The 26,769-nt window shown below is 45.8% G+C and overlaps 1 protein-coding gene across 1 annotated transcript; it reads left to right on the top strand.

The window, feature by feature from the left end:
• Positions 1-1,018: 1,018 nt before the first annotated feature.
• LOC118777075 (transcriptional activator MN1-like) lies at positions 1,019-23,268 on the top strand. Its single transcript, XM_036527794.1, has 2 exons — positions 1,019-5,824; positions 23,031-23,268. Exons 1-2 carry the CDS (start codon positions 2,263-2,265, stop codon positions 23,222-23,224), a joined length of 3,756 nt encoding a protein of 1,251 aa, XP_036383687.1. The 5' UTR covers positions 1,019-2,262; the 3' UTR covers positions 23,225-23,268.
• The last annotated feature ends 3,501 nt before the right edge of the window (positions 23,269-26,769 follow it).

The following is a 26,769-nucleotide window of genomic DNA, read 5'->3' on the forward strand; positions in this document are numbered from 1 at the left end:
TGAAGCCACATATTGTGATCTACTGATACCCCTTATCTTACTATTCAGGTTCTAAATCAAAAACAACCCCAACCTCACAATATATACGCTTTTTCGAAACAAAATTTCAGTTTATTGGACTAAGCTACATAATGTTTGTAATGACGTGTAATGACGGGCCTATCTCTCTCTCTCTCTCTCTCTCTCTCTCTCTCTCTCTCTCTATATATATATATATATATATATATATATATATATATATATATATATATATATATACCCATCCAAACCCCCAAATCAAGATTTATCATAACATTTTGTTCCGTTCTGAGAAATTTGCAGATTTGTGTATTGTTTTCTTCTCCGGCTGTCAATAAGATAAAAGGTAAATGGGGCTGTGAATGATTAATTTATAAGGTAAACAGAATTATGTTAATGATATAATTAATCTGAATGGAAATGTTAATTCACTGTTTAACGTGCATTAACAATACAAACGTCTGTGTAGCGATTGTACTCCGCATGTGTTTAACCAAATCCATTGTACTCTTTGTTCTTTGTTGAAATGAATTCATATATTTTGACTCTGAAGGGACTACTTTTGCGATAGGAAAATGTTGTGTGGACCTATATTTATTTAAAATGTGTTCATCGTATTTGACACCCACGTAATGAACGTATCCTATGACTGAAATCTTTACCAAATCATAACACAAATGAAAAGGTTTCAACATACATTCCCTCCTGCCGAATAAAATGGCTTAATTTGGTTAGATCATAAATATAAAACAGCAGAAGTACAATAGAGCAAGAAACACACCTGACACGGTCTCGAATACACTTGGGATGAGGAAAAAAACTTTCTTTTAAGATGAATCTTTAAATTAGTCTGTCTCTCTCTTGTGTGCTGCGCGAACGTGGACCACCTTAAGAGGTAGTCCCTCCCACGGCGCTGGGGCACCGGCGTCTGCTATTGGCGAGGATCTTAGGAATGAAATTGATTGCAGAAATGCAAAACTTGTTGCTGGTTCTCTGAACGCGCTGATCTCACAGTGCCAAGCTCAAGACAGAGTGTGATCTCCCAGTGAATTGTTCCCAGCTGGAGAAGACTACGCTGGAGTCGGGAGCAGAAGGAGGGACTGGAAGAGAGAGCGAAGGGAAACCAGGTTCGGCATAAACGCATGATCGCAGTGCAAATGATCAGGATGGAGAAGACACGGTTGCCAAGCCGCACTATGGTGGCGGAGTGCGGGTAGCGTGCGCTGCTCTCTGACACAGCCAAAGCCGGAGGACACGCACAAACGGCTCTTCGGTTTTCCTTATTGACGCACGGAGCCGGATTTTCGCTCATGTGGACCATCTAAATAAAAACAAGGACACGTAGTTAATTGGCATTTAAAAAAACTTTGCAGAGTGCATCGCACGATAAAAAACGACTGTGTCGTAAAAAATTAACAAATTTTCTGCTTCGGCAAGGGACGTTTGTTCTCTTTTTAATAATTTTTGCACGTCGGAGTTGTGGAACTGTCAGAATGGTGTCGAGAATAGACACCCACGATTTTTCGTACAGGGACATTTGACAACACGTTGGAATTACATTATTGCATTACATTATTGAAAAAAAATTAAAGCCTAACGTTTATTCCCAGTCTTTACTACCTGTCATCTCAAACTGAGGAAAGGGAATTTTTCAACTTTCAACTAAGAAGGAATGTCTGGGACAATACTTGGGAATACGAAATTAGACAGGAGTCTATATTTTACATATCACAGTTGCAAGTACTTTTGTTTGACTGCGCTCAAAAGTTAGTTTCATTTGGCGCTCAAGGAATAAGGACTGATACGTTAATTGTCGAAAACGGACACAACAAGGGATATATTTGTTTTTCGAAGCGTACAGACTGCTGGTGGACCTTCGCTGTTTATATTTTTGTGTTTCGCCGCAACATTTTATGAGAAGTTGTATGTGCTTTAAAAAATATTTAGCTTCTTGGAAACTGAAAATGTGAACTTCGGGGTGAGTTTTTCTTTAAGCTTCAAATGACATTTTCGCAAATACTATAGTGGAGTGGTATTTTCATTATCGTCGAATCATTTGGTGCCCCGTTATTTATATTCTGTATTTTTATACAGCATTGATAGTTTAAAAATCCTCTCCGCTTTTACCTTTTTTCATTTTTTTGAAGAAACTGAGGGAGAGACAGAGAAGGAAAGGAGAATTTACCCGAGACAGCCGTGCAGCCTGGCGAGCTTGCTGTCATGCGGGATTGATCGCGGGGAAGTATGTTTGGGCTGGAGCAGTTTGGTTCACAGATTAATAGCAGAAACTCTGGCCCAGGAGAGAGAAACTTAAACCAGTCGAGACTGAATATGAGCTCTCATTACAAGAGCCCAGGTTTTCACGGTGGAGGGCCACCAGGAGCAGTGGAGCCAGGAATGGGCCCCCTGAATGAGCCCTCGATGCTGGGGCTCAATATGAACATGAATGGGGAGCAGTATGGCTTCCACCCGCGGGGACACTCAGACATGCATGCAGGGGGGCTTCAGCAGCAGCAGCAGCAGCCCCCCATGCATGGGTTTTTCGGCAACCAGCAACCTCATCACGGCCATCCTCACGGACACCACCCTCACCCCCATCAGCACCATCCGCACTTTGGAGGCACTTTTGGGGGCCCGGACCCTGGAGCGTCATGCTTGCACGGAGGCAGGCTGATGGGCTACAACAGTAGCTCCATGGGGCCCCAGCAGGGCTTTGCGGAGGGTTTTGATCCCCTAGCTGAGGGTCAGGGAGGGGAGGGCTTCACGCAGCAGCAGCCGCAGCAGCGGTCTGGTAACATGCCGGACTTTCAGCACCACGGCCCCCCCAGCAGCAGCCACGCAGTGCCTGCCCCCTGTCTACCGCTGGACCAGTCGCCGAACCGAGCAGCCTCGTTCCACGGCCTCCCCTCGTCCTCCTCTGAAACCCACGGCCTGGAGCCTCGCAGGATGCCCCCGCAAGGCAGCGTGGAGGGGTTAGATTACAGTTACCCCAGCGAACCCCCGTCGGGGCACTTTGACGTGCCTGTGTTCTCGCCCTCCGAGTCGGAGTCCCAGCTTCCCCAGTACGGGGCAGGAAGGCAGGTAGCTGGCGGCAACTTCCCCGGCAATCCTACCATGCCCCGAGCGCCGGGAATGCAGGGCATCCCCAAAGGGCACCAGCAACAGCAGCCGCCGCCGCAGCACGGCGTCTTCTTTGAGAGGTTTGGGAACGGGCGGAAGATGTCCGTGGGAATGGAGCCGGGGGTTGGCGCCAGGCACCCTCTCATGCAGCAGCAGCAGCAGCAGCAGCAGCAGGCGGGCTTGCTGGCCAGACAGAACTCCTGCCCTCCGGCCCTTCCTCGGCCCCCCCAGTCCGAGTCCGGTTCCACCAACCCGGGGATGCAGGACGGAGGCGTCATGATGCCTGGCCCGCACAACCAGTTTGAGTACCCCATCCACAGACTGGAGAACAGGAATCTGCATCCCTATGGGGACCCCATGTTTAGTATGCAACAGCAACCTCCCCCACACCCTCCCCAGCAGCCCCCCAATCAGAGACTGCAACACTTTGATGCTCCCTATTTGAATGTGGCAAAAAGGCCGAGGTTTGATTTCCCCAACAGCCACAGTGGGGAGAACTGTGGCAACTGGAACAGCAGCTTGCACAACCCGCCAGGTGTGGAGAACCACCTCTCCCCCTCCGCCTACCCCGGCCTTCCTGGGGATTTCACCCCTCCTGTCACGGATGGTTTCCCACCTGGCCCCCCGCTGCAGCATACTGGTCCCGAGCCACAGTCGATACAGCAACGCCAAAATGCGGCTCTGATGATCAAGCAAATGGCCTCGCGGAATCAGCAGCAGAGAATGAGACAGCCTAACCTGCAGCAGTTGGGCCACCATGGGGACGTCACTCAAAGCGGCATGCTGCACGGGGGCCAAGTGGGAAATATGCCTCAGCCAAACTTTGAGCGGGAAAATGGGGGACGCATGGCGAACTTTGAGGCTCAGAACCCCCACATGAACCAGGAGAACACCTGGTTTCCGGGGCCTCACCAGTCGGGGGAGATGCTGTCACGCAGAATGGGCAACTCCAGCGTGGGCGGGGAGGCCGGCCCCCATGACATGGGTCTGCAGCAGAACGGCTCAAACATGATGTTCAGGCCAGGCGTCAGCGGGATGGGCATGCAGGAGCCCATGAGAATGCCAGGAGATGGACACGTACAGGCTTTGCACTCCCCTGGCATGCACTCGCAGTTCGGGAACAACATGGGCAATTTGGCACAGATGCAGTCTCCGGGTGCGGGAGTAGGGCATCCGAATGCACCCTCAGACAGGAGGCCGGCAGACTTTGCCGCGCCCCCTATGGGGGCTCAACCCTCTTTCCCTTACGGAGGGGCAAGTCGACAGGGGGCGCCACACAACAACCCCTCAGGGGTGAACACCTCACCGGGCAGCTACCCTCCTCAGTCCGAGTTCCCCCAAGGACAGCGCTCATCAGTCAGTAAGCTGGGGGCCCTCTCCCTGGGGAACTTCAGTAAAACAAGTGCGAAAGACAATGTGTTTGGTCAGAGCTGCTTGGCTGCCCTGTCCACAGCCTGCCAGAATATGATCGCCAGCCTGGGGGCCCCAAACCTCAATGTAACTTTTAACAAGAAGAGCCAAAATGAGGGCAAGAGAAAACTGAGTCAAACTGAGCAGGACATAAATAGCAGCGCTGCGAGTGGGACTGGCAGTACTGGGCCCGAGTATTTCCAGAGCAGTGCTTCTCAGAACAGCCAGATGCCTGGCGCTGGGAATAGTAACAGTAAGCCTGCAGGTCAAAGCCAGACTGTGCAGGGGGAAGCCAGCGCCCTCTCCCCAAACTACAACATGGACGCTACCCCGGGGGGCGAGGGGAAAGCGGCAACAGGGAGCGGGAGAGGGAGGGGGAGGAGAAAAAGGGACAGCGGGCATGTGAGCCCGGGAATTTTTTTTTCCTCTGACAGCGGCAACCCTGTTGTGAGTCCGGGCCCGCAGGGGCCCCCTTCGAATATTGGGGAGAGGGGTGGGGGTACGCCCCATGAGAAGCCCCTGACGTCCCCCTCCTGGGGCAAGGGGGGTGACCTGCTGCCAGGGGATCAGCCCGATCTCATGTCGTCCCTGGACAGCGGGATACAGAGTGTCACCAAGTCCGACAGCAGCTCCCCTCAAGTAGACTTCTCGGACGACGTCGGCACCCTGTACGGCAACGAAGACGAGGTGTCCTCTAGCTCAGACAACAACACCAGCGGGGCCGGCTCCAAGCCCAGCCGCAGTCCACTGGTCACCGGCTCGCCCAAGCTGCAGAGGGTGGACCACGGCATGATGAATGGCCAGAAGTCACTGGGCATGGGCATTGTGAACCACTCTACCTCTACGCCTGACAGCTACGGGCTGAGCAGCAGCAGTGGCGGCGCCAGCGGAGGGGCCCACCCTGGCACACCTGGGATGGAACAGGTACGCACGCCCTCCAGCACCTCGGGCCAGGATGAGATCCATCCGCTGGAGATCCTGCAGGCCCAGATCCAGCTGCAGAGACAGCAGTTCAGCATCTCCGAGGACCAGCCCCTGGCCATGAAGAATGGCAAGAAGGCTGACTGTCCTGGGCAGAACGGAGACAACGAGCTGGTGAGCTGCAGCCCAGACGCAGGGAAGAGCTCCATGAGCACTATTGACCTTGACACTCTTATGGCGGAGCAGCACGCCACGTGGTATGTGCCCAACGACAAGCCCCTGATGGAGGGGCCAGAGGACGACAAGGCCGTGGCACCCTGGGAAAAGACAAAGGGCCAAAGTAACAGCAAAGAAGGTAAACTTGCTTTGCTTACAGTGGTGAATGTGTGAATGTGTGAGAGATGTTTGTGATTCATAACTGTTTTGTTTCTCTTGATTATTAAATATTTTCATGTTGGGGATGGGGGGGCTTACATTACTCTATAAATCCTGTAAAATAGGAGAACAACCTACCCCCCCCCCCCCCCCACACACACACACACATACTCTCATCCACCCAGGTACAGACACAAAATGCTCCTGCATTGTCTTGCTCTCCAATATTTAACCAGTCTAACACTTAACCATTCAGATCTGCCGGCACATCAGTATATTATTTCACTCAAGTGTTTTACGTGCCTTGAAGCTGTTAAGAGTTCGTCATTTTTATGTCATCGGTAGATGTGAACAACTGACTTAAATATTTCATCCCTGTCTGAGGTCATAATTTATATCTTAAAACCTCACCACAAAAACGGATGGTTAGGGAAGCATTCGAAATGATTATCCACCCCCAAAACGCATGTGTAAATGTTTTTTTTCTCAGTCATAACACTTAGCTATAGGAAAAATAAGTCGAAGAGAGTCAGAAGAGGCTTTACGAATATTTCAAACATATGAAACAATGCCAGTTTCTTGGCATTGTCGTCAATATCGTCTTTGTCCCGTGTCTTTGTGTTAACCACGGCGAGACTCCGCGTATTAAATTAAAGGCGAGGGATGAAGGAAATGTGTCGCTTCTGTCGCTGAGCCTCATATTCGGCAAATGAAAAAATAAGCGGAGGAAAACGATCCATAATCTTGTAACCCTCGTAACTGTCCGCAACTCGGACTGTACAACGTCTTCAATGGAGTTGAACAAAGTATTCAGCAGAGACCTATTCAAACGACGGGATGTTGAATTGCCGATTTCAGTTCAAATACAAAGTACACACACTGGGTAATTAAACTAAACATAGACAGAAATTTACACAAAATACGCGTTTGACTTGTTAACATTCACTGTTTTTAGGGGTTAAGTCACTTTGATTTTAGGGCAGAGAACTTCAAAAGAATAGAAAGGGGGGAAAGTAAACATTTCCTGTAGTTCTTTATCTCGGTTTTCAGGGTGAACAACAACACGGGCAAGATTAATGGGTTTTAGAGGAGATGCGTTTCACGGTGGGGTTCCCTTCTCTTTTAGTATATGTTTGTTTTTGTTATTACTAGGGGATAATCTGATTGGGGAAAGTGGGTTGATTTTAGATGGGGTAGGAGAGGCCAAAATTTGGCTATGATGGTTTGGGAAAGGGGAGGGGGCGAACTGTATAAAAGGAGATAATCGCACCTTTTAGTTATCAAATTGTCGCGATTAAGGAAAGTATTAGCCTGAATTTACCGCTGTGGGTGCTCGCTTGGATAATCTCATTGGAGTGAGGGTGCCCATGCTTGCGCTCACGCCGACACTAACGCGATTTGTTCAGCAAAATGTAGATTTGCTCTCAGACATTTTCACATTTCTGGTCAATTTGACACACAGCATAGATATCCCCAATTATTTTAAGTCTGATCCGTTGTGTTTTATTTAGTACCGCCAACAAAACTACAGTAAGATGCATGTAATATGTGAAATATAAGTAATAATTACATGATTACATTTGTGAAGCACGAATAATAATAATAATAATAATGATAATAATAATGTAGAGATCAGAAGTTGTATTTTTCGTATTTTATGAAAAAATAAAATGGCAAAACATTTGAATGTAAAGAAACACATTTTCCTATAGGTCATAATAATACTATCATTGCATGACGTTCTGTCATTTTCATCGCACGCTTAATTAATTTTTTTATTTTTAAAGCTCTGGTCACTTGTAGGTCTTTATGCGTAAATGGTTCTGAAAACCTGACACTCGTTTTATTTAAAAGCCGACCGCGAGACAGAATGTCCTAAATCATATTGAACAAAACCAGGATACTGCTACGCACTCGTTTATGAACCAGTTGTGTCTGATGGGCTACAATTGACACGCATAATGATTTATAGACCTTTACTAGTCAATGCTACGCACCCATGCACTAATTCTTACCAAGTGACTTATTTTTGATTATTAAACCAAGTGCACTTGAAAAGCAGTATTAGGAAAACTGCAGTACAGATAAACAAAATCGTTTTATGAGTGGAAAATTTGTCTTTTGTCTTTAAATATTCAAAAAAGTCTATTGTTTATAGCTACTATTGGGATAGAATTAAGAGTCTTGTGCAAGTTTAGCTCCTTTGGTTTAAAAATGGATCCCCATTCCCACAACACATTGGACAACAATAAATCATCAGTGTAAATTGGATTACTGTGTTACGCAGACGACGTTTGACTTTGTTTTGTCAATTATTTTGGTGTGTTGTGCAAAGGCATTCATATATTATTCAGATTAAGGAAGTAACGGATTACATTTTAATCCCGAAGCCCTTGAAATACATTCTAATCACCTTTATACATATATCTAATATATATATTTTCTTCTTTAAATAGTGAAGACCATACGTAATGCCATCTCCTAATGTTTATTTGATAATACTAAGGGATTATGGATTCTGTTGTCTCTTGTTTGCAACGGTCTGTTTTCAATTTATTTGATAACAACAACAATATAATAATAATAATAATAATAATAATAATAATAATAATAATAAACGATAAATATGATATTAACTATCATTTAATGAAAAATATTTTCAGTCACATAAAGGTCCGTAAAGATCATTTAATATGCTCTGAAGTGTTCGTTTTTAACTTTCAAATAAGTTGCTTCTGCTTTTATTATTTATCTTATCCTTTCAAAAAAAAAAAAAAAAAAAACAGATCCATGGCGTTTCTATGGCAGAGTCTTGTCCGTAAAAAATTACCCTGTATCAAACAACAAAAGGTAGTGTCTAACTGAGTTGGTTACATCCTAGCTGCTGAAGGCAGTGGGACGGAATGAGACAGGCATAATTTGATCGCCATGGCTGGAGACGGGCTACCGATCCGCTTTCTCGCACGTGAATAGGTAGCCCCTCTGTGCGTTCACTATCTCTTTGTTCTGGTTAACTGCGGGTGCACGGAGGGGGAGGGCTTGGACCCCGGAGTCAAGCCGCATTGTTTAACATGCAGAGCAGGCAGCCAACCCATCAGTATTCTCGGTCGCTCTTCTCCAACGCTAGGACATAAATTGGGTTTGTTTCGCGGCGGCCCGTAACTCCATTTGATCAATTTTTAAAAATGAGGAGCAGCAGCAGAACAACACGCCTCCTGCATGGCAACCCCATTCCTCTGTTTTATTTTCCCTTTCTCTTGCCTTCCACCTTCTCAGTCTTCTCCCTCTCACTCTTCTCCATCTCCTTGCTCTTTTCCTCAACACAAACGCGGCTCGCTGGGGCGCGATCGATAGCTAGTTAGCACAAATCACAGTCCTTGACAGGTTCTCCTTTAAGTGCTGCAGACAGCAAGAATAAAAAAGGTTTGAGATGTGTTTGTGTGTTATAAAATTGCATCCGATGCATTCTATGTAGATATACATAGGCTACATATAGCCGGATATTTTTAGATTCAAAACGTAACCGCATTACCTCACTAATTATTTTTGTTCCATTTTATTTCCCCTGCTCAAAATGTATGTTTCGCCTTTGTAATAATATCATTTTCGAAAAAAAAGTCTGCGCGTGGCGGGCGTTATCAACTTCCTCAATCTAACTCCGCTGAATATTGACTGGGCCTCCTGTTACGCGACCTATTAAAGAAGAGTTTACGAACGAGGATAACAATATCCCTAAACAAATAACAAATAAGCAAATTACGTTCTTTGATCGCTCACGGGCCCCGAGCGCGGTATATTTATACAATGAATGTTTGGAGAGGGTTCAATTAATTTAAAATATTAAAGATGTAAACTGACGTTATAATTACAATTACAGCTTCAAATGAGAAAGGGACTGAGGGAAAAAAAAACACTGAATTTGAAAAGTGCAACGTGAAACGTGGTGTTTAGTTTTTCCGTTATTATTTTGTCGTCGTCTCTGACTTCTATGAACAGTTCAATTTATCAAGTCATCAAACGAAAGTTTTGCAAGACACGATTGGAGTCACAAGCTTTAAAGTGTGCCATATGAGTACGTCACGGCTGAGTGGATGGATTTTATTAAACAAAGAATTTTTTCTTAAAGTGAAGGTAATTGTGGTGGAATTCGAGCCAAACGACAAACACGGCATGCTTGTCTTTGATAAATAAAGAAATTATTTGATGAAAGAATATATTTATGTATGCTTATTGGGTATTTATGGCAATCTAAGCATGTATGACGCAGAGAGGACAGAGATACCTTGGAAATCGTAAACGCCTTCTCTATACGTAAACACCTGCCTTTTCCAGTTAAACATTACGGATTTGGTGGCGTAACCTCTGTCTTGCGGAGAAATTTAATATCAATGGTTAATCGTAATAATATAACAATGCACATAGTAGTCAGGAAAACGGATGAGCGGGAAAAGTTGATAATCCGTACACCCCTATGAGTGGCACACACGCACCCCCCGCGCGTTTTTATGGGTTTTCTACAACACGTTTGGAGATAACTATCTGAACACAAAGGGTTAAACCAGAAGTAACTCAGCCTAGGTGTAAATGGGTTCTTTCGAGTCATTGTTTCCTCCTTTCTTTCGTATGTAGCAATGCTGAGGGATTTTATTTTCTCACTTTCACAACTATGCTGCCTGCTAACTACTAGCAGCGACTTATAATTATGTTTTAATGTCTTTACAGCCTGCAGATCCACATAGAAGCGCTTCAACGTTTTTTTTTTTTTGCGTATTTTATATTGGTCAAACATAACCGACCTAACGTAAAATTCATCCGATAGTTGAAATATTATTTTGTAGTGATGATAACAGTAATATTAATAGCTGCAACAGTAATAGAATTAATATACTAGTGTTACTGTTATTATTATTAATCTATTTTTAATATTATCATTTTACACACACAATCATTTTTTATTTACCAGATAGATAAAAATGTTTTCTGTGTGTATATGTGCATATTTGATTGATAAAGTTGTCAGTTCTACTTTTACTTTTTACAATCTTACTAGACCTTGTTTATATACTTTTAAAACATCCGTCGTCATTTTTCTGTTAACTTTTCCTGTTTCTTTCTAATCCATTTTACTTCAAGAGTGTACGGCTTGGAGGCCATGAATTTTCACTCCGCTGAGTGGATAGGTTGAGAGGAAGTGTGTTAATTGGGAGCTTTATAGACTGCACTTGGTCTTTTATGGGAAGTTCAGTTTTACAGCTCGGTTGTGGCAGGTGGGCCAGGATGCGACATACACACAGCACAAGTGCTGACACCCTATTATGAGTGTTTCTCCTCAGTGGCAGACACTAAGACCAATAGCCAGTGACGTCAGGTCCATCCAGGAAGTGTGGCACCTGAGAAACCATTTGGTGTAGGCTCTGAACCTGTGACGGTTGATACGTATGTATGTGTGTGGTTTCATTTTACTGCTACTGTGACAGCTATGTGTCTTATTCATGGATTGCCCTTCGAAGTACTCTAAGCACTAAAATTGCTTCATCAAAGTTAACTTGTTTCCTTGTCAAAAAGCTAGCTAGCTGCCTCTACCTGATATCTTATGCAGTGCAAGAGGGCTGCCTCCCTACCCCAAGCCTGATATTTGGCGTAGCCCGGCCACCTTTATGAAATCCAGCAATATTAGCCCACCCCTGCAAATCCCGTCAGCTGCTTTTCTTTATTGTTTTCATTTAAATGCCAGGGTGATCAGAATGCGTGTGAGACTTGTGCGGTGTGCTTGTGCCCGCCATGACGGAGGGGCACCTTTTACAGCTGCACAAGGAGATGTCAGCCTCTGAGGCAGAGAATGAGGAAAAGGAAAAACAGGATGAATGGTAGCAAATTTTGTCTTGTGCGCTCTGTGTTGTCACGGCTGTTTTCCCAAAGCAAATGGACTTATTTATGAGCACACAGTTAGAGCTGAGTAGTCCCTGAGTTCAGGGCGAACGGCCTAGTAGGTGTTATCTCCAAAAAGGCCTCCATCGTGCTCGATGCTGGCCAGGTTGACCACACTGCGGGAGGATGGCGTCTGAGAAATGGCTGAATATAGAATAGCTACTTGTTTGTGAAGCTTAAGGTCAGACCCCTCCCTGAATTAGTTTGCTCGAAGATGTTACGTTGTTCCTGAGCTGAAGCTTGTCAGCGAGAAATAAGGATGTGATATTTTGTTAATAGATCATATGGTTTAATGAGCGTTTTAAGACATATTCCTAAGCATCAGCTTCCTGGCGAGGGGGAAATTGTTGGCGAGGCTTATGAAAATATCGCTCTTGTATTTAGTTTGACCTTTAGGCTGTGTTAGCGTGTCATTTGAAACATGTCGCTTGCTTGGGACTGCGGTCCAAGGTAGGCCCTCTTGGACTGCCACACCCCCTCCTTCACTTTGATTTTTCCTATCGCATTTTGGAGAAATAACACTCTTTTCTCTCAGTGTAGTCAGAGAAAGGGAGACACTGTGGTGGGATTGTTCCTTAGGCTATGCAGAGGAAAAATAATGTATTTCAGGTACCATGGGGAAGGACATATGAATGCTTTGCACTGGGATGCCCCTGGTCCATCTTGGGGGGGGGGGGGGGGGGGAGTTGCATGTAGGGTGATGTCCCCAGAATTACAGAAACAAGAGGTGGTTGATGGCCTTTTTTCCACCACTCCACTCTATGCATTTGCTACCGTCGTCCTCCCCTTCTCTCTCACATTTGCCAGGATCTCTCCCTGATTTTTACAGTTGCTTGACGGTTTGTGAGCGAGTAGAGAGGCATGCAGAGTCTTGATCCCAGTGAGCGTACATTTCTAAGCAATCAATTTAGTTTATTGTTTTTTTTTTTCGTGGAGAGGACCGGTGTGCCAAGAATTGTTTTTTTTTAGCATTTGTCCTTATCTCCACTTCTTACATTTGGCCTGTTGGGATTTTTTTTCCCTCCAGGTGTAGAATGCAGCATGGCATCGCCGCAGCTATTTCGCGCGAGCGTGCCTTTTTCCCTCCGTTTGGTCCGGGAGCGCGGTGGCTCTGTCGCATGCTCCGTTTGGCAGGACAGCTGTGACGCCGAGGGGAGGTGAAGTGCCTCTTGATTCCTCTCCTCTTACGTGTGGCACCCCGGTCTTGGCAGGCGGAGGGGAGTGACGCACTTAAGCGCCCCGATTAGGGAGCAGTTTAATAGAATGCAACAGGCTTAGTGACCAGCCCGCCCGCCCCCCCCCCTTATGAAAAAGGCCTCCCTGCCCAGGGGGCCCAGCAGCCCAGCAGCCACATTGCCTTTTCCGTGCAAGGGCAGGAACAACACAACAAAACCCGAACCGCCTCGCGGATCTATTAAAATCGCATTTGTTTTATTGACATTTTGTTCCGGCGACAACTTGTAAAGCACGTTAGTAATTTTGATTTCGTTGGCCTTTTTTTTCCCCCTTTGTTGCGTGAAAGGAAGTGATTGACATTTGGAGGAATGAAAAACAGCTCGGGGCGGTCTGCATTCCAGATCCATCATTACAAGGTGTTCCGTATCGACTTCCTCAATAACATAGTGCACGCTTTCACACGCTCCCATGCAGCAGCAATAATAATCGTTATTATAATCATAGTAATTAGCAGCGGTAATATTGTGCCAAAAGTGCCAATCCATCCTCCCCACCACCCCCCAGTGAAGTGACAGCTATTTCTATTGAACAGGAGACGACAACCTGGAAAGGTGTGAGGACTTGTGTTGGTGCTCTTGTGTCTGTGTTTGTTTGAATTGGCTATAAAATGCACATACATGTGCATGTGCACATATCCATTGGTTGTAAGTATCAGAGAGTGCCAGGGTGTGCTGACTGAGCTACACTCTCGACGAGCAATTCTCTCCTGTATTTTTCCCCCTCTATCTACTTAATGAAGGTTTCTTTGTCAAGGCTGCCAAGGGGTGACTGTATTGGATAACTTAAAGGGGAGGTGGGGGGCAGCTGGGGGAGGGTGGTTGTGTAGACATGGAAACTCGATAGGACAGCATTTGTCAGGTGCAGCAAACGCAACGTGTGATTTATTGAAAGCCGGCTTCTAAGCTTTGGGTTTGAAGCCGCTGCGCGGCACTTTTATGTCAGTGGCCGCCTTCTCATACGACAGAATAAAATCCAATACGAACCAGAGAGTAAGAGAAGCTGCAGTCGAAGACTGTGTTCCCCCTTCTGTACTGTAATTGCAAGGGGAGAGAGCCTTTGTTTCAGGAGACGGAACAGTGTGAGTTTTAGAAGTGGCCAAATAAGAGGAATGTTATAAGGCGGTGGAAGATTCTTCTTCTTCCGCCAGCCGCTTTATCTACCCAGTATCCATTTTTGTTTGATGAATGAATTGGTGTGAATCAGGGTGGTGTCTTTCCCTCTGATCCAAATAGTCTGTAGACCTGTACTCTATATGAGTGTGTGTGTTCATGTGTGTGTGTGTGTGTGTGTGTGTGTGTGTGTGTGTGTCTGTGTGTGCGTGCGAGGTGGGAGGTGTTTGGCAACTACAGGAGGTGTGTGTAAAGAGCGTTTGCGGTAACTTATGTAAAGAAAAAAGAAGTACACAGGTGTCAGGCTTGTACACACTGGATTTTGTCTTCTCAAAACACAGACTCATCCAGCATTTTTTCCCCCTTAAAAGGAACGTTTTTGAAAAAAAAATTCTGCTTGTCCCAGCACGTGTCAGATTCCCCCCCCCCCCCCCTCGGATTTCGCCCCGGAACGGAAGGCCGTGCTTGTCAGAGAGGTGCACCAGAGGGGTTCCAAAGCCTCTGGTTTGATATATGTGACACATTTCTGGGTGTCTGAACGTCCTGCCTTTGCTGAGATAGGCTGGGAGCAGAGCTAAACCACAGCATGGATTATTATCATGTCTTCTCCAGATTACATTTGTGTAGCCTCCCTGCTTCAGCAGAGTCTGAGCTCCGCATTTCTTTGTGATTCAGTGTATTTAGTCCTTCCTTCCCATCACCAGCATTTGAAGGAAATCTCCCATCAGGCCCCTCATAGTGATGCACTGCTCAGTATCTGTGTGAATGTGTGTGCTTGTGTACCACTGAACGTGTGTGTGTGTGCGCATGCAGAGGCGTTGATGCACCTCCAGTATCAGTGATATTCCTTGGCACGCAGGTAGTCATCGGGCATCTTTAATTTGTATTGAAAAATTGACAAACGAGTTATGAAATTAGAGACACTTCTCTTGGGAGGGAGGGAAAAACACTTTCACAGGAAACAGCTGAGGTTTGGTTCTGTAGCTTGAGCTGTGGACTAATGGCTGTCATTTTCACTCAGCACAAAAATAGACCTTCTTTCATTTTCTCCCCCGATTTCCCTTCACTTTGTCGTTTCTTCCTCTTTCATCATATAGGCTGTCACTTTGTGACAGTGTATAAATGGTATAAATGTTAATATTAGTTTCTTATTGTGATTCAGCGCTTGTACTGTTACTAGGACAATAGCACCATTACGGTTACTTCCACCATCCCTTGCAATTGCTATAGTAATAATAGTCATATTATTTTGTGAATCCGTGTTCTCTGGTTGAATTATTAAGGTCTTTTTATCACTATCCCTCTTTGTAGGCTGATGAAGAACTGCCTCTGAGCAGTTGTTCAGTCAGCCCCCAAAAAAAAAATTCCTTGCAGTGTCCTAAGCTCAAATGGCTGTTGAGTGTCCAGGGCCTCTGAAGGGAGGTGGGGGGGGGTGGCTATCGTTATGTCATCTCCTTCCTCTCTTAGTGACGCTCAGAAAGGCTCCTGGTCATGTTCTTTGCTCTTGATTTATGCACAGAGACCTGAATCCTACCCTGTGTTCTGATGTGTAAAACAGTTCCCTGCAAATGTCTTACACTGCCGGCCCCGAGCCGTAGCCTGCGGGGGTGTCAGGGTGTGTGTGTGTGTGTGTGTGTGTGTGTGTGTGTGTGCGCGCGCGCTGTGTTTTTTTTTCCCTTTTTCTTAAACCCAGGGAACCGAGAGGAAATTCAAATCAAAATAACCTGGCCTCTCTGCAGAAGCACACTTTTCCCGCTGTCAACAGACGGTTGCCATGACGAGAGCGGAGCGGGGGCGACAGAGGGGTAGCGCCTTGCCCCATGCTGCTGTGCTGCGACTCAGTTCGTCCCACTGCCTGACCCGACACCCTTCCATCTTTTTGGACACCTTAAGTCAGCCGCCCGAAAAAACTTGGCCTTTGATCCGACCTGATCTGTTTCCACAGTTTTGCATTTCGGTCTGATTCTGGCTGCATAAAAAAGGAATTCCTGTTTCGAGTCAAGTCCTAAGTGTGGCCAGCTTTACCCCATTCGATTCGGTGGGGCGAATTCTAAGCATCCGCAACGGTGCGGTCGATGGCTTTAATAAAGTGTGCCTCGATCTGGTTTGGTTCAGTTCGCACTGGGTGGTTTCGGCCTCCTCTCCCAATAACTTTCCAGTCGCGTTTATTAGTCCCCTGCGTCCCCGCTGACGGCACCCTTCCAAAGGGAGAACCGCACAGAGAGACGTTTACCCTTTGCAGTATGGACAGCCCCCTCCACCCCCGCCCTTGTCTCATGGTGGTGCAAGATGAGGAGGGGTTTTGCGTGTGGAGGATATTACTGCTGCCAGTGGTGGGGAGCCAGCCCTGGCCTGGACTGCATGTCTGAGAGCCAGCCAGCCAGCCCACCACCCGGGCCCCACAGCCAGGCCTCACAGCTGCTCCGCGTTATGGGCTCAGCCCTGCCCCTCTCCTCAGCAGTGCAGCCCCCCCCCCCCCCAACCCCCACCCCAACAGGCAGCCCTGGAGGGCTCAGTGAGGGGAAGGCAGTGGAGCCCAGGAGGCTTTGCAGTTAGATCCCCACTGGTGCACAGCGTCCCAGCGAATTCACTGAACCCATTCCATCCGCTGCTGAGTTTCCTAAGCCTCAGAAGGAAAAGTATTTCGCTGGTTTGATTTCATCACGGGTGCCTCACGTCACAACTCTATTTACTCCGGTGTCTGCTGGGAAGTCTGCTATTTGTACGCATGAATAGCAGTGTTTACAGAATGTCAGTATTATTGTTGTATTGTTATAGTCAAACTTGGATCTGAGACCTAAACTATAGTTTGGACATGTGGGAGTTTTCGTTTGGGTTTATTTTTAAAGACAGTTCAGAATAAGTAACAGACAGGACAGGCTGGTTTATGTCCAGGAAGGATGAATTGAGCTCCGGGAAGGAAGGGGTTAAGGATGTGTGATCAGTGAGGGTGGAGGGCAGGAAAAAAGAGGGCAGACAGGCGTCGTCGTGTATGCAGGAGTCTGGGAACCAGAGGGACAGCCTCTGTGGTCCACTCGGGTAGAAATACTAGTGGTCACAATTATAGAAACGCAGACCTCGGACAGATAGTCTGCACATATAGGCACTTAATAACATTAATTAGTAAGTACTAACATTATACTTAAATGAACCGGCAGGGTATTATCAATATTATTATTGCGGAGAGATCTGATGTCTCCTTGCTGAGCTAGTCAAACACACGTTCTTCCAGTGACGCACACGCACACTTTCTGACTGCTGACGAAAATCCAATTCATCAAGATTTATGGAGGATTTTTTTCCCTTTGTTCACTACAATTGTGGAAAATTGGTAGTGCGACAGGAAGACAAGCGTCAGACTGTCAGCTCTGAGACACGTCTGTGTCACTTAATGAAGCTGAGCCGAGTGCTGAGCGTGTATTTTATGATGCGCCTGCGTGAAAAAGTCGCGTTCGTGTGTTATACATCATCATAAGCGCAAACCTATACCAAACAATCGTATTCATGGGTGTTGGGGCCAGGCTGTATAGTGCCTATTGTAGTGCTTTTGTAAATTGAATTTGTAAATGGGAGGGTACTAAAATGTGTGTATATGTACGTGTGTGTATATGTACGTGTGTGTGTGTGTGTGTGTGTGTGTGTGTGTGTGTGTGTATATATATATATATATATATATATATATATGCTGAGTTCTGTGTTGATGACAGGTGCAAGATTGTTTGTGGGTTTCCTGATGCCCCATCGAAAAAAATAATGTAGAGCAAGAACATGCAAGAGAATATCACATTTACAATCTTTGTTTATGTTTACTTACTAATTAATACAGTTTACTATGTCTGTTGTTTCATGCACCAACATGCTCTGTTGAGAACATGCCTGATATTCCCCATTTAATTTTGTGGATTTTTACATACTGATGTGTGATTTTTATTCTAAAGGACTCACGTGTCTCTTGGAATATTTTTCTTTCTTGTGGAAAACGCCGCTCTGCTCCCACAACAGTGTTTAAGTAATTGAAGGGCATTAGGTAGGGTTTTCTGAAATCCATAGCTGGTTGAATTTCATGGTGATTCATGAGTTTGTGGATGATATTATTTATAATTTCATACTGCGCTTGCTTGAATTTATTAAAGCTGTGTGTGGATAATGCCCTCAGTGTTTATTGCAGCGTGTCGATTTTCCACAAAATTTAGCCAGCGTTTCCTTTATTCAACGCTAATCATGGAATATGTCAAAGGACCTTTTAAACAGCGCTTTAAGGTCTCAGAGTGAAGACCAGAACTTTCATATCCTCTATTTTGTTCCAGCAACAGAATTGTTTAGCAGTCAGTGATCAAGTGAGCCTAGCTTTACACATTCCAAATTGCTTGGATTTAACAAGTGCTGTCAGCAAAGCGGTTCAGGTCAAATAGGTCAGCTGTTCAATGCCTGGTAGTGTATTTACAGTGATCTAATATGTACCACAGTAATATGTGCTTTTTTTTCCTTTTTCCCCCTCCGCTTAATGCTCTGTACTCTAGGCTTCAGATGGCTTGCTCTACTTTTGATTTTCACTTGTGTGTTAAGGCATTATTAGAATGAGGAAAAAGAGGTAAATATGATTTTATATGAAATATGATTATTTTTCCTTGTATAGCAGACACAAACTGACAACTAAATTTCAGCTTCAAAGCAAGCCTATAAAGGTTAGTCATTAAAATTAAGCCGATTGATATATTAATAATAGCGCTTATAAATGAAACTTCCTCTCCACTTGGAAAATGTTGTTAAATGGGAATGTGCCTTGAAATATCAATCAGTTTTATGGGCAGTCATTGGTGACTTGCTCAAGGAGAGTCTGCTGAGTGCAACTTTTGTCTTGGACTCCGATGAAAGGTTTACCTATCTGAAAATTGAGGGCACAGGCCTCTGTGATAAGAATATCCCCCCTCCCCCAATGTCCGAATGGACAAAGCGGCAATTTATTTCTTATTGTGATCGCTGACTCAGAAAGGAAGGCGAGTATGGCTTGGTAAATACAGAGATGTTGAAAGAGTCCCGCTGAACTTCTCAAACTTGCCCTGACCTCCACCCTGCCCCCACCTCCTCCCAATTCTAATGACTCTGTGGATTGGGTCACCTTTTACAAAACATCACTGTGGCTTTTCTATGGTACGAGCAAGGAAAGGATGGGACCAGGTCTCCACATGCAGCCAGTTTTCCGTAGAGCTGAACGTTTCCTGTAGAGATCCAAAATGCTGAGGCCTGAGCAATAAAAAAGTGTGGGATCAAGGCACCTATAACCATCACCCTACTGGTACTAATGAGGCTAGCATCACATTTTGATCTGGAGTGTGTGTTTGTCTGACAGAGCGATTTGAAGAGGCGCTGTCACATCACATGACAGCAGGTGGAAAATGTTAAGTAGAATATTTAAGGCCTTGGTGCACTCTGTGAGTAAGAAGGTTGATGCAGTGTTAGTGAAAGTGTTAAGCACTTCAAACATGGCACCGAGGAGAAAAAAAAAGGGAAAATTCCACTGAAAGAGGAAAAAGGGAAATGTTTGGATGCAGTGTCTGGGCAGATTAATCGCAGGATTTGTCAGAGGGAACGTTTTGTTTTAGCCGCCTTTTAATGCGCACAGAAGAATTGACTAAAAATGGAGAGGGTTGTTCAAACGCTATTGCAGGCACAATGCTCAATTATGAAGAGTTAATTATCATTTTTTCTTCTGAAAATAGAATTTGCTTTAATTAGGCAACAATGAACTAATTAACCTTCTGAAAGTGTTTGTAATTGTGTTTCTTATCTGTTTGTCTTTTACATTTTGATGAAGACCTCAGGTTCTTTGTTGTCCCATTTACACAAAATCAGGAAGTTGCTCGGTGAAAGGGTAGCTTTTCCTCTGTTTGGAAAGTTTAACCGTACTCTGGCAGAAAGGGTGCAATTATTATTCAGGAAAATACATTCGGATTTAACACAAGAAGGAATGTACTAAGTGAGATTTTTTTTCATTTGCATCTTGCAAACTGGCTTGGTAGGATCCTATTTTATATTCTTTTATATGACAGAAGAGGTGATTGAGTAATTTGTGTTTCAGGATGTAGGGTGTATTTTTATGAGTATTCAGTGAAATAGACAGTGTGAGGCTAAGTCCACTGGGTACTGGGGACATGGCATATCTGTCTGTGCATTTTGCTTCTCTGATGATGCTAATGTGTTTCCGCATATTTTGCATATATTTACATTGCGTCTCAGTGTGTTTGTGCAATAGAAGGCTGTGTACTTGCAGTGTGTGCTTGTGTGTGTGTGTGTGTGTGTGTGTGTGTGTGTGTGGGTGTGTGGGTGTGTGGATGTGTGGGTGTGTGTGGTGTATGTCTGAACCTTATGCATGCTGCTATATTTGGGTTCCTGTGTGTGTTTGCCAGCACTATATGTGTGTGCGTTTGTGTGCAGTGTGTTTTTCAGTGCTGTGTGTGTTTGTGTGCAGTGTGTTTTTCAGTGCTGTGTGTGTTTGTGTGCAGTGTGTTTTTCAGTGCTGTGTGTGTTTGTGTGCACTGCGTGTGCCTGTGTTACGGTACACTGCAAGGGCACAGGCAGCGCGTCTGCGCAGGGCCCCTGGGGACGCGGTGCATGTGCGGATCAGCGGCAGACGGCCGGGGAGGTGGCGGCAGCGGCATCTCTGCCGCGCCGTTGTCAGATCGCCGTGTGTCAGCAGAGGCAGGCGAACGCTTGGCTGGATATCCAGGCCGGTGCGGTGCCTGCTGTGCCCAGATACTGTAGGCTGTCGGTGGGCGCTGGGGGGCAGGAGGGTGGTAGTAGGGGGGCGGTTGTGGGGAGGGGGATGCATAACAGCGAGGGTGTCCGTCATGTGGAGGTGCGAGGTAGAGCCCCACGGCGGGTGCTGTCCCTCTCGCTGCCACCAATCAGTACGCCTCTCCTCCCGCCTCGCCCCCTTTGTCTCTCCCCCACCCACCCCCCTCAGGCGCTTTCGCAGGGGGGAGAGACGGGGAGCAGCGGCCCTCACCGGCTGACCTTTTACCAGATCTCGGTGCTTTTCCGTTCCAGTGGCCGCGGCCCAGACAGGCTCGGGGGCAAGGCCGCATGGCTGCATTGCTGCATCTCTGCCCGCCCGCGTGTCCTGCCTCTGCATTGTTAACACAGGCCTGCTGCTGTTTCCTCAGAATGGGGGGGGGGCATTGGCATAGGGTAAAGTGAAGAGGGAGGGAAGGAGATGGAGAATGAATATAAGAAAGAACAGGAGAGGGCTGTCAGAGGGAGGCCCCTGTGAAGTGCTTGGAGCAAAATGTGTCACAGACACAAAGGTTAGTGAAGGCAAAATGGCATCTCTGTTTGTCTCTTTCACTCGTAGTAAACCTGCGTGAACCCTTCATGAAACATTCTGGGGTAAAACCGTTAGCACTTAGTACTGCCTGCATATACCATAATTATTTTAATTTTATTATTATACTAAGCAATTTGCTTGATAGAGGACTGACTTGTTTGGAGATAATCTCACTGTTTCCAAAACAGTGCTTTAACTTGACGCCATGTGCAATGTTGTACAATGTTGAAAACATGTTTTCAGTCCAATATATCTGTTAGAATGCAATAACTCAGAAATCTAACATGTAATCACAAGTGTGTCTTTGTCTTTAATGAAAACTAACTCAGGTGATGATGTAATGTGGTAGTGCTGACGATGGTGGTGGTAAGGCTGTGATGGGTATCTACCTCAGTTTTCTTGTGACGGTAGTCTCTGTGCCGCAGGTCCATGTTATGGGGGATGGGGCGTGACAGAGTGGGCTTTTACAGATAGTTTAGGTTAGCACTTTTTCCCTCTTCAATCTTCTTCTGGCTTCAGTGAAGATGGGGCAGGTATTAATTTTCACGTGGCAGGAGCAATTTCACACCAAAGACTGAATGTTCATCAAATCCATCTCTGTTACCTTGCCACAACTGCAGAGCCTTCACGTGACCTTTGATGAAGTCGCACGAGGATTTCTGTGGCTCCTAATACGAGTATTAATATGGATTTTGCACCTCTATGACACTGGGTCAATAGTCCAGAACCATCATTATACTACTAAATCAGACCAGAGGGGTCAGAGGTAGGTCTCATTGCTGACCTGTGACCCGCTTGCCTTAGGTCAGGGGGGGTGAGGGCGCTCATTCGCGCGGATGACTGAGAACAAATGAGCATGTCTGTTTGTGTGTGGAGAGCGCTGCAGGCTGGGTCAGCATCCCGGTGCAGCTCTGTCCGAGTTAGCACAGACACAGGGCTCCCGTGTGATGCTTTTATCCCCCTGTCCAGGCACAGGTCTGGCCTGCAGGCCTGTCTCTCGCAGAGATAACAGGAACTCAATTAAAAGCATAACAAGGTGGCCTCAGTATCAATCTAGTGACCCCTCTGGGTCTGGGTAGGGGGGAGGTCTGTAGGCATGCCATCTCGTTCTGTCACTCTTGAGGCGCACTGCACATACAGACTCACGGAGACCACTCAGGGTTTTTTTTTTTTTTTCCTCGATTCTTGATGGAAGCATTTGGATCAGTTTTGCGTGAGAGTTTTTGCTTCATGTTCACGTTTCACATTTTGGATTTTTTTTTTTGCGCTATCACTTATGGCACCTGACTGTAACTTTATTTTCTTAATTAAATGTAATGAAATGTTCCGTCACGTATAATCAGTACAAAAATTGCCCCCTGTGATTTACTGGTGAGGTTTGATCTTTATGTATGGTTTGTACTCAGTTAATGCTCTGGGATTATTGTTCTCAGAGTAACACTTTCTCCAGTGCTTTATAATGGTGATGATAATGGTAGATGTTGATTTAATTGATTGGTTGACTTCCAAGTAGCTGTTTTTGTTGGATTGCAGCCTCTCTTTCACAACAGATGGACTGACCTCGCTGCATTCTTTTGTTTGCCCCACAGGTGTGGAGCTGTCCCAAAGTAAGGGCGGGGCGGCAGCCCCGGGCGCTGGCGGGAACCACCTGCAGTGCCTGTCGGTCCACTGCACGGACGAGCTGGGCGACAGCAAGGCCCGTGGGGGACCCGTTTCTTCCTGGCGCTCACTGCACTCAGACATCTCCAACCGCTTCGGCACCTTTGTGGCGGCCCTCACCTGACTGGGCGGCACCGTGCCCCCCGCCGGAGACCCGGAGCCTGGGAACCGCAGAACGATGGGGGTGTGGGGGGGGTGAGGGGGGCAGGGGGGGGTGGCATTTCTACACACTCACCTGGTCGAGAGGGGGGGTGGGGGCATACACACCCCTGTACAGCGCAGCTGGGCTCCCACACGCCCCCAGCGGAAACCTGGAAACCTCAACCCAATCTTTTTTTTAGGAAAACAAAAGGGGGGGAAAGTAATGGGATAGGGAGGGGGTGGGAACAAACAAAGAAAAAGACAAAACCATTTTTGGCTGTGTGGTACCGGTGTTGAGTGTTTCTTCTGCTGCTTTTTTTTTCTCTATTTGATTTTCTATTTTGTCATTGGCACAGCTGTTCTATTGATTTAGCTGTACTCATAGCGTCTTGCTCCTTTCTGAATGTTACTGCTCACTTTCAAAGGGTCCCGCTGCCCCTCTGGCTCTTCGACCTCCCAATCCAGCCCCCCTGCCCCCTTGTCCCCACACCCACCCTACCCCACCCCCCAACCCTGGGAAAAGTGCAGTGAAGATCCAGTCTCCTCCAAGCAGCCAGAATGCTGGATCTGCAGAGGTCTTTCAGAGCACCTGGCTCTCACTGCTTTGTAAGATATAAAGGCATGCACACGCTGAGGCAGATAGCGTCATCTGATCATCCAATTTGACCAGGGTCCACACTGCCTCTCAGACCCTCCACGGGGGTCCTCCCTTTGACTTTAACAGAGCCAGCAGAGGTCCTTTCCTCATTGCTCTTTTTTTTGGCGGAGGGGGGATTCGATACATGAGCCGGGTCCACCATTTGTTTGTCCGGGGGGTAATCTCATTGTTGCAGAGAGATACAAGGGCCTGCAGAGGTTTGGCCCTTTCAAGTCTCCGTCATTCACAAACGGAGCAGACCTTTTTGTTTCTGGAAACAGCCGCACCCCTGAGCCAGACAGCCAAGAGGCTAAAGTCACAGAGATCTATAAGAAGGGCAAAGAACACCCTCCCCCCTACAAACACATACACACTTTAAAAAGAAGTCCACATGGACACATAGTTCTCTGTTTCTTTTGTCACATTTAAATTTCTATGGTAGCTTTTTATTTGTGCGCCACACCCAATATACTTCTATGCTTTTCTACACATCTGCATAATTTGGAAAATGGAAAAAAAAACAAAGAATTTTTTCCCATGCCCCTCTGAAATGTCTCAACACTGGTATACCATACTGCCAACAGGAAAAGGGAGGGTGGGAACCATTTATAAGGAAATAAAAAAAGAGTATTGGTATTGCACATGTAAAATAAGAGAAAATTTGCTGTGTGTTAGGCAATCTTGTAATCTTTAAATGAATCTGTTGAATTTGATCTCTGAAACAATAGATGGAGGACTGTGACAACAACTCACAAACTGAGTTTTTTGTTTTCTTTTTTTTTTTAAATAATATGTAAAGTGCAGTCTTCTGTTTTCCTGCATATTGTATATATCTGTATATGTTTTATTGAGCAACTAAATAACAATAAATATGACGTTAATGGTGAACCGTCATCAAGTGGTTTTATTATTTTGTTTTATACAGTGCTGTTGTGTGAGCAAAATTTACCTAATGATTTATCATTAAATGTCCTCCAAAACATCTTTGGTATAAACGCATTCTGCGGGACATTTGGGTTGAAGATAATTTTTTGCATATTAGTCCTAATGCAATATTGATGCTGTTGTGTATTAAAATACCAGGGAACAGCCTCAGTATTACACTGAAACATGCTGGTGTTGAAGCTTTCTTGTGAGCGTCAAATTTTCCTTCCTGTCGAGCCGGCAGCCTGTGACCTTTAAACCTGATGAAACTTCAGGCTCTTGAACCTGCAGACGCTTCCTCAAGCCTTTCGCATGTAAGTTCTAAAGTATTTCCAACTGCGTCCCAGCATGACTTATTAAATGCTATGTAGAGCACGTGTTTCGTTATGTTGTTTGTTATGTTTTCATTAGCATTATTATGCCGCTCATAGATTTCACTGCCACATTTGCTATACTGGCTAACATTAAATCACCGTTTCCTCAAAGCTAGCATTAGTTGTAATTTTTATGATTTTGGAGTTGGAACTGTGTTATGCTGCTTATGTTGCAACTTATGTGAATCTGCATTGAAACATAATCCTATTGCATTTTTGGAATGTTTTTATGAAAAAGCAGTGGGTTTAGAATGAATGTTGCTTTGTTGCGTCAGTTTTAAATAGCAGTTTAATCTAGTGCTCTAATCACACTGGTTCGACCACTCTAGAATGATCACACTCATTTGACCATATGCACGAAAGGGTTAAACTCATTCTACTGTGTGACCCAACAGAATCAGTAAAGTTAACTAAATAACTATGCCTCTGTGTATGAATGAACAGGTCGAATCCCAAAGTTCTTTTCCTTAACCCTGCAATGAAAAGGGTTAAACTGATTCTACTGCAGGCCTCGCAACAGACAGTCTCTCTTTCTCTCCCCCCCTCCCATTCCCTCCCTCCCTCTTCTCCTTCCTGCACTGAGCAGCTTTATTGGCAATCTGCATGGAAAGTTAACAGTAATCAATACTTCACTCTCAACCTGCTCCACGTGCAGACATCAATACTGTCTAACAGGATACTGATAAGAGACCCTGTCGTGCAGTTTGCTGTGTGGGCCAGGTGCAGGATGAAGACTCGCAGGTTGGATCATGCCTGCCACTGGGCGGGATTCTCACGCGGCGTTTCCGCCCGTGCTCATAGCGCCTCAGGTGTTAGTGACTGCACTTTGTTCAGTTTGGGCTTGGTCTCTCGCCCAAAAGCTGCTGTTCTCAGGGAATCACTCTGTAAGCATAGAGATTATGGTCTTGATAAAGAGCTGAAGTTAGATATGTGGAACAGATATGGGAGTGGCAATGCGGGGAAACTGGCTGTGGGAGTCCTAGAAAGAAAACTAGTCCATTTACGGGCGTTGTCCTCCTGACAAACAGCCTGTTGGAGTGGAGAAGCTTCAGTGTATTTTGGCAGGGAGTTTTATGGTGGGATACAGAGGTTCCTGTTGATATCACATGGATCCTACCTGCAATCACTGGAGAGAAGAGGAAGAAAGGAAATATTTCCATGGACCCCCTGGACTGTTTTAGTTGGACGCGTCAAATACTCATGTTCTTCTATAAGGAACATGTTTAATGGGACCAGTCTCTTTGTATGGTATATACAGTCAAAAATCTTCAGAGGTAAACGTGGATCTTTGAATACAAACGAAGGTGTGTTTCAGCTGTTAGACCCATGGCAGTTCCTAAGAGCTCTCCCTGAACGGTCTCCACCCAGAGAAAGTGGCACCAGACCTGTCTGCCTGTTTACCCGTCACCCGTCAAAGTGAGCAGGAGCCTGAACCGGTGCCCAGGAGTCGCTACGAGCGCCAGCAATCATGCTAGTGCAACGACAATGGAGCTTCCACATCTGAAGTGTGCGTGCTTTCCTGCAGCGCTCTTCGTGTTACAACATATCAGATTGTGCTGACAACAATGCGTATGTAATATTGCAATTAAAGTA

This window comes from Megalops cyprinoides, chromosome 4 (genome assembly GCF_013368585.1).
Source record: "Megalops cyprinoides isolate fMegCyp1 chromosome 4, fMegCyp1.pri, whole genome shotgun sequence".
NCBI lineage: Eukaryota > Metazoa > Chordata > Actinopteri > Elopiformes > Megalopidae > Megalops > Megalops cyprinoides.

What these genes read in the sequence shown, in the direction of transcription:
- LOC118777075 (XM_036527794.1), top strand. Translation starts at nt 2,263, where the DNA reads ATGTTTGGGCTGGAGCAGTTTGGTTCACAGATTAATAGCAGAAACTCT. An exon ending in CCAAAGTAACAGCAAAGAAG is followed by an intron (nt 5,825 to 23,030) that starts GTAAACTTGCTT and finishes TTTGCCCCACAG; the next exon opens with GTGTGGAGCTGTCCCAAAGT.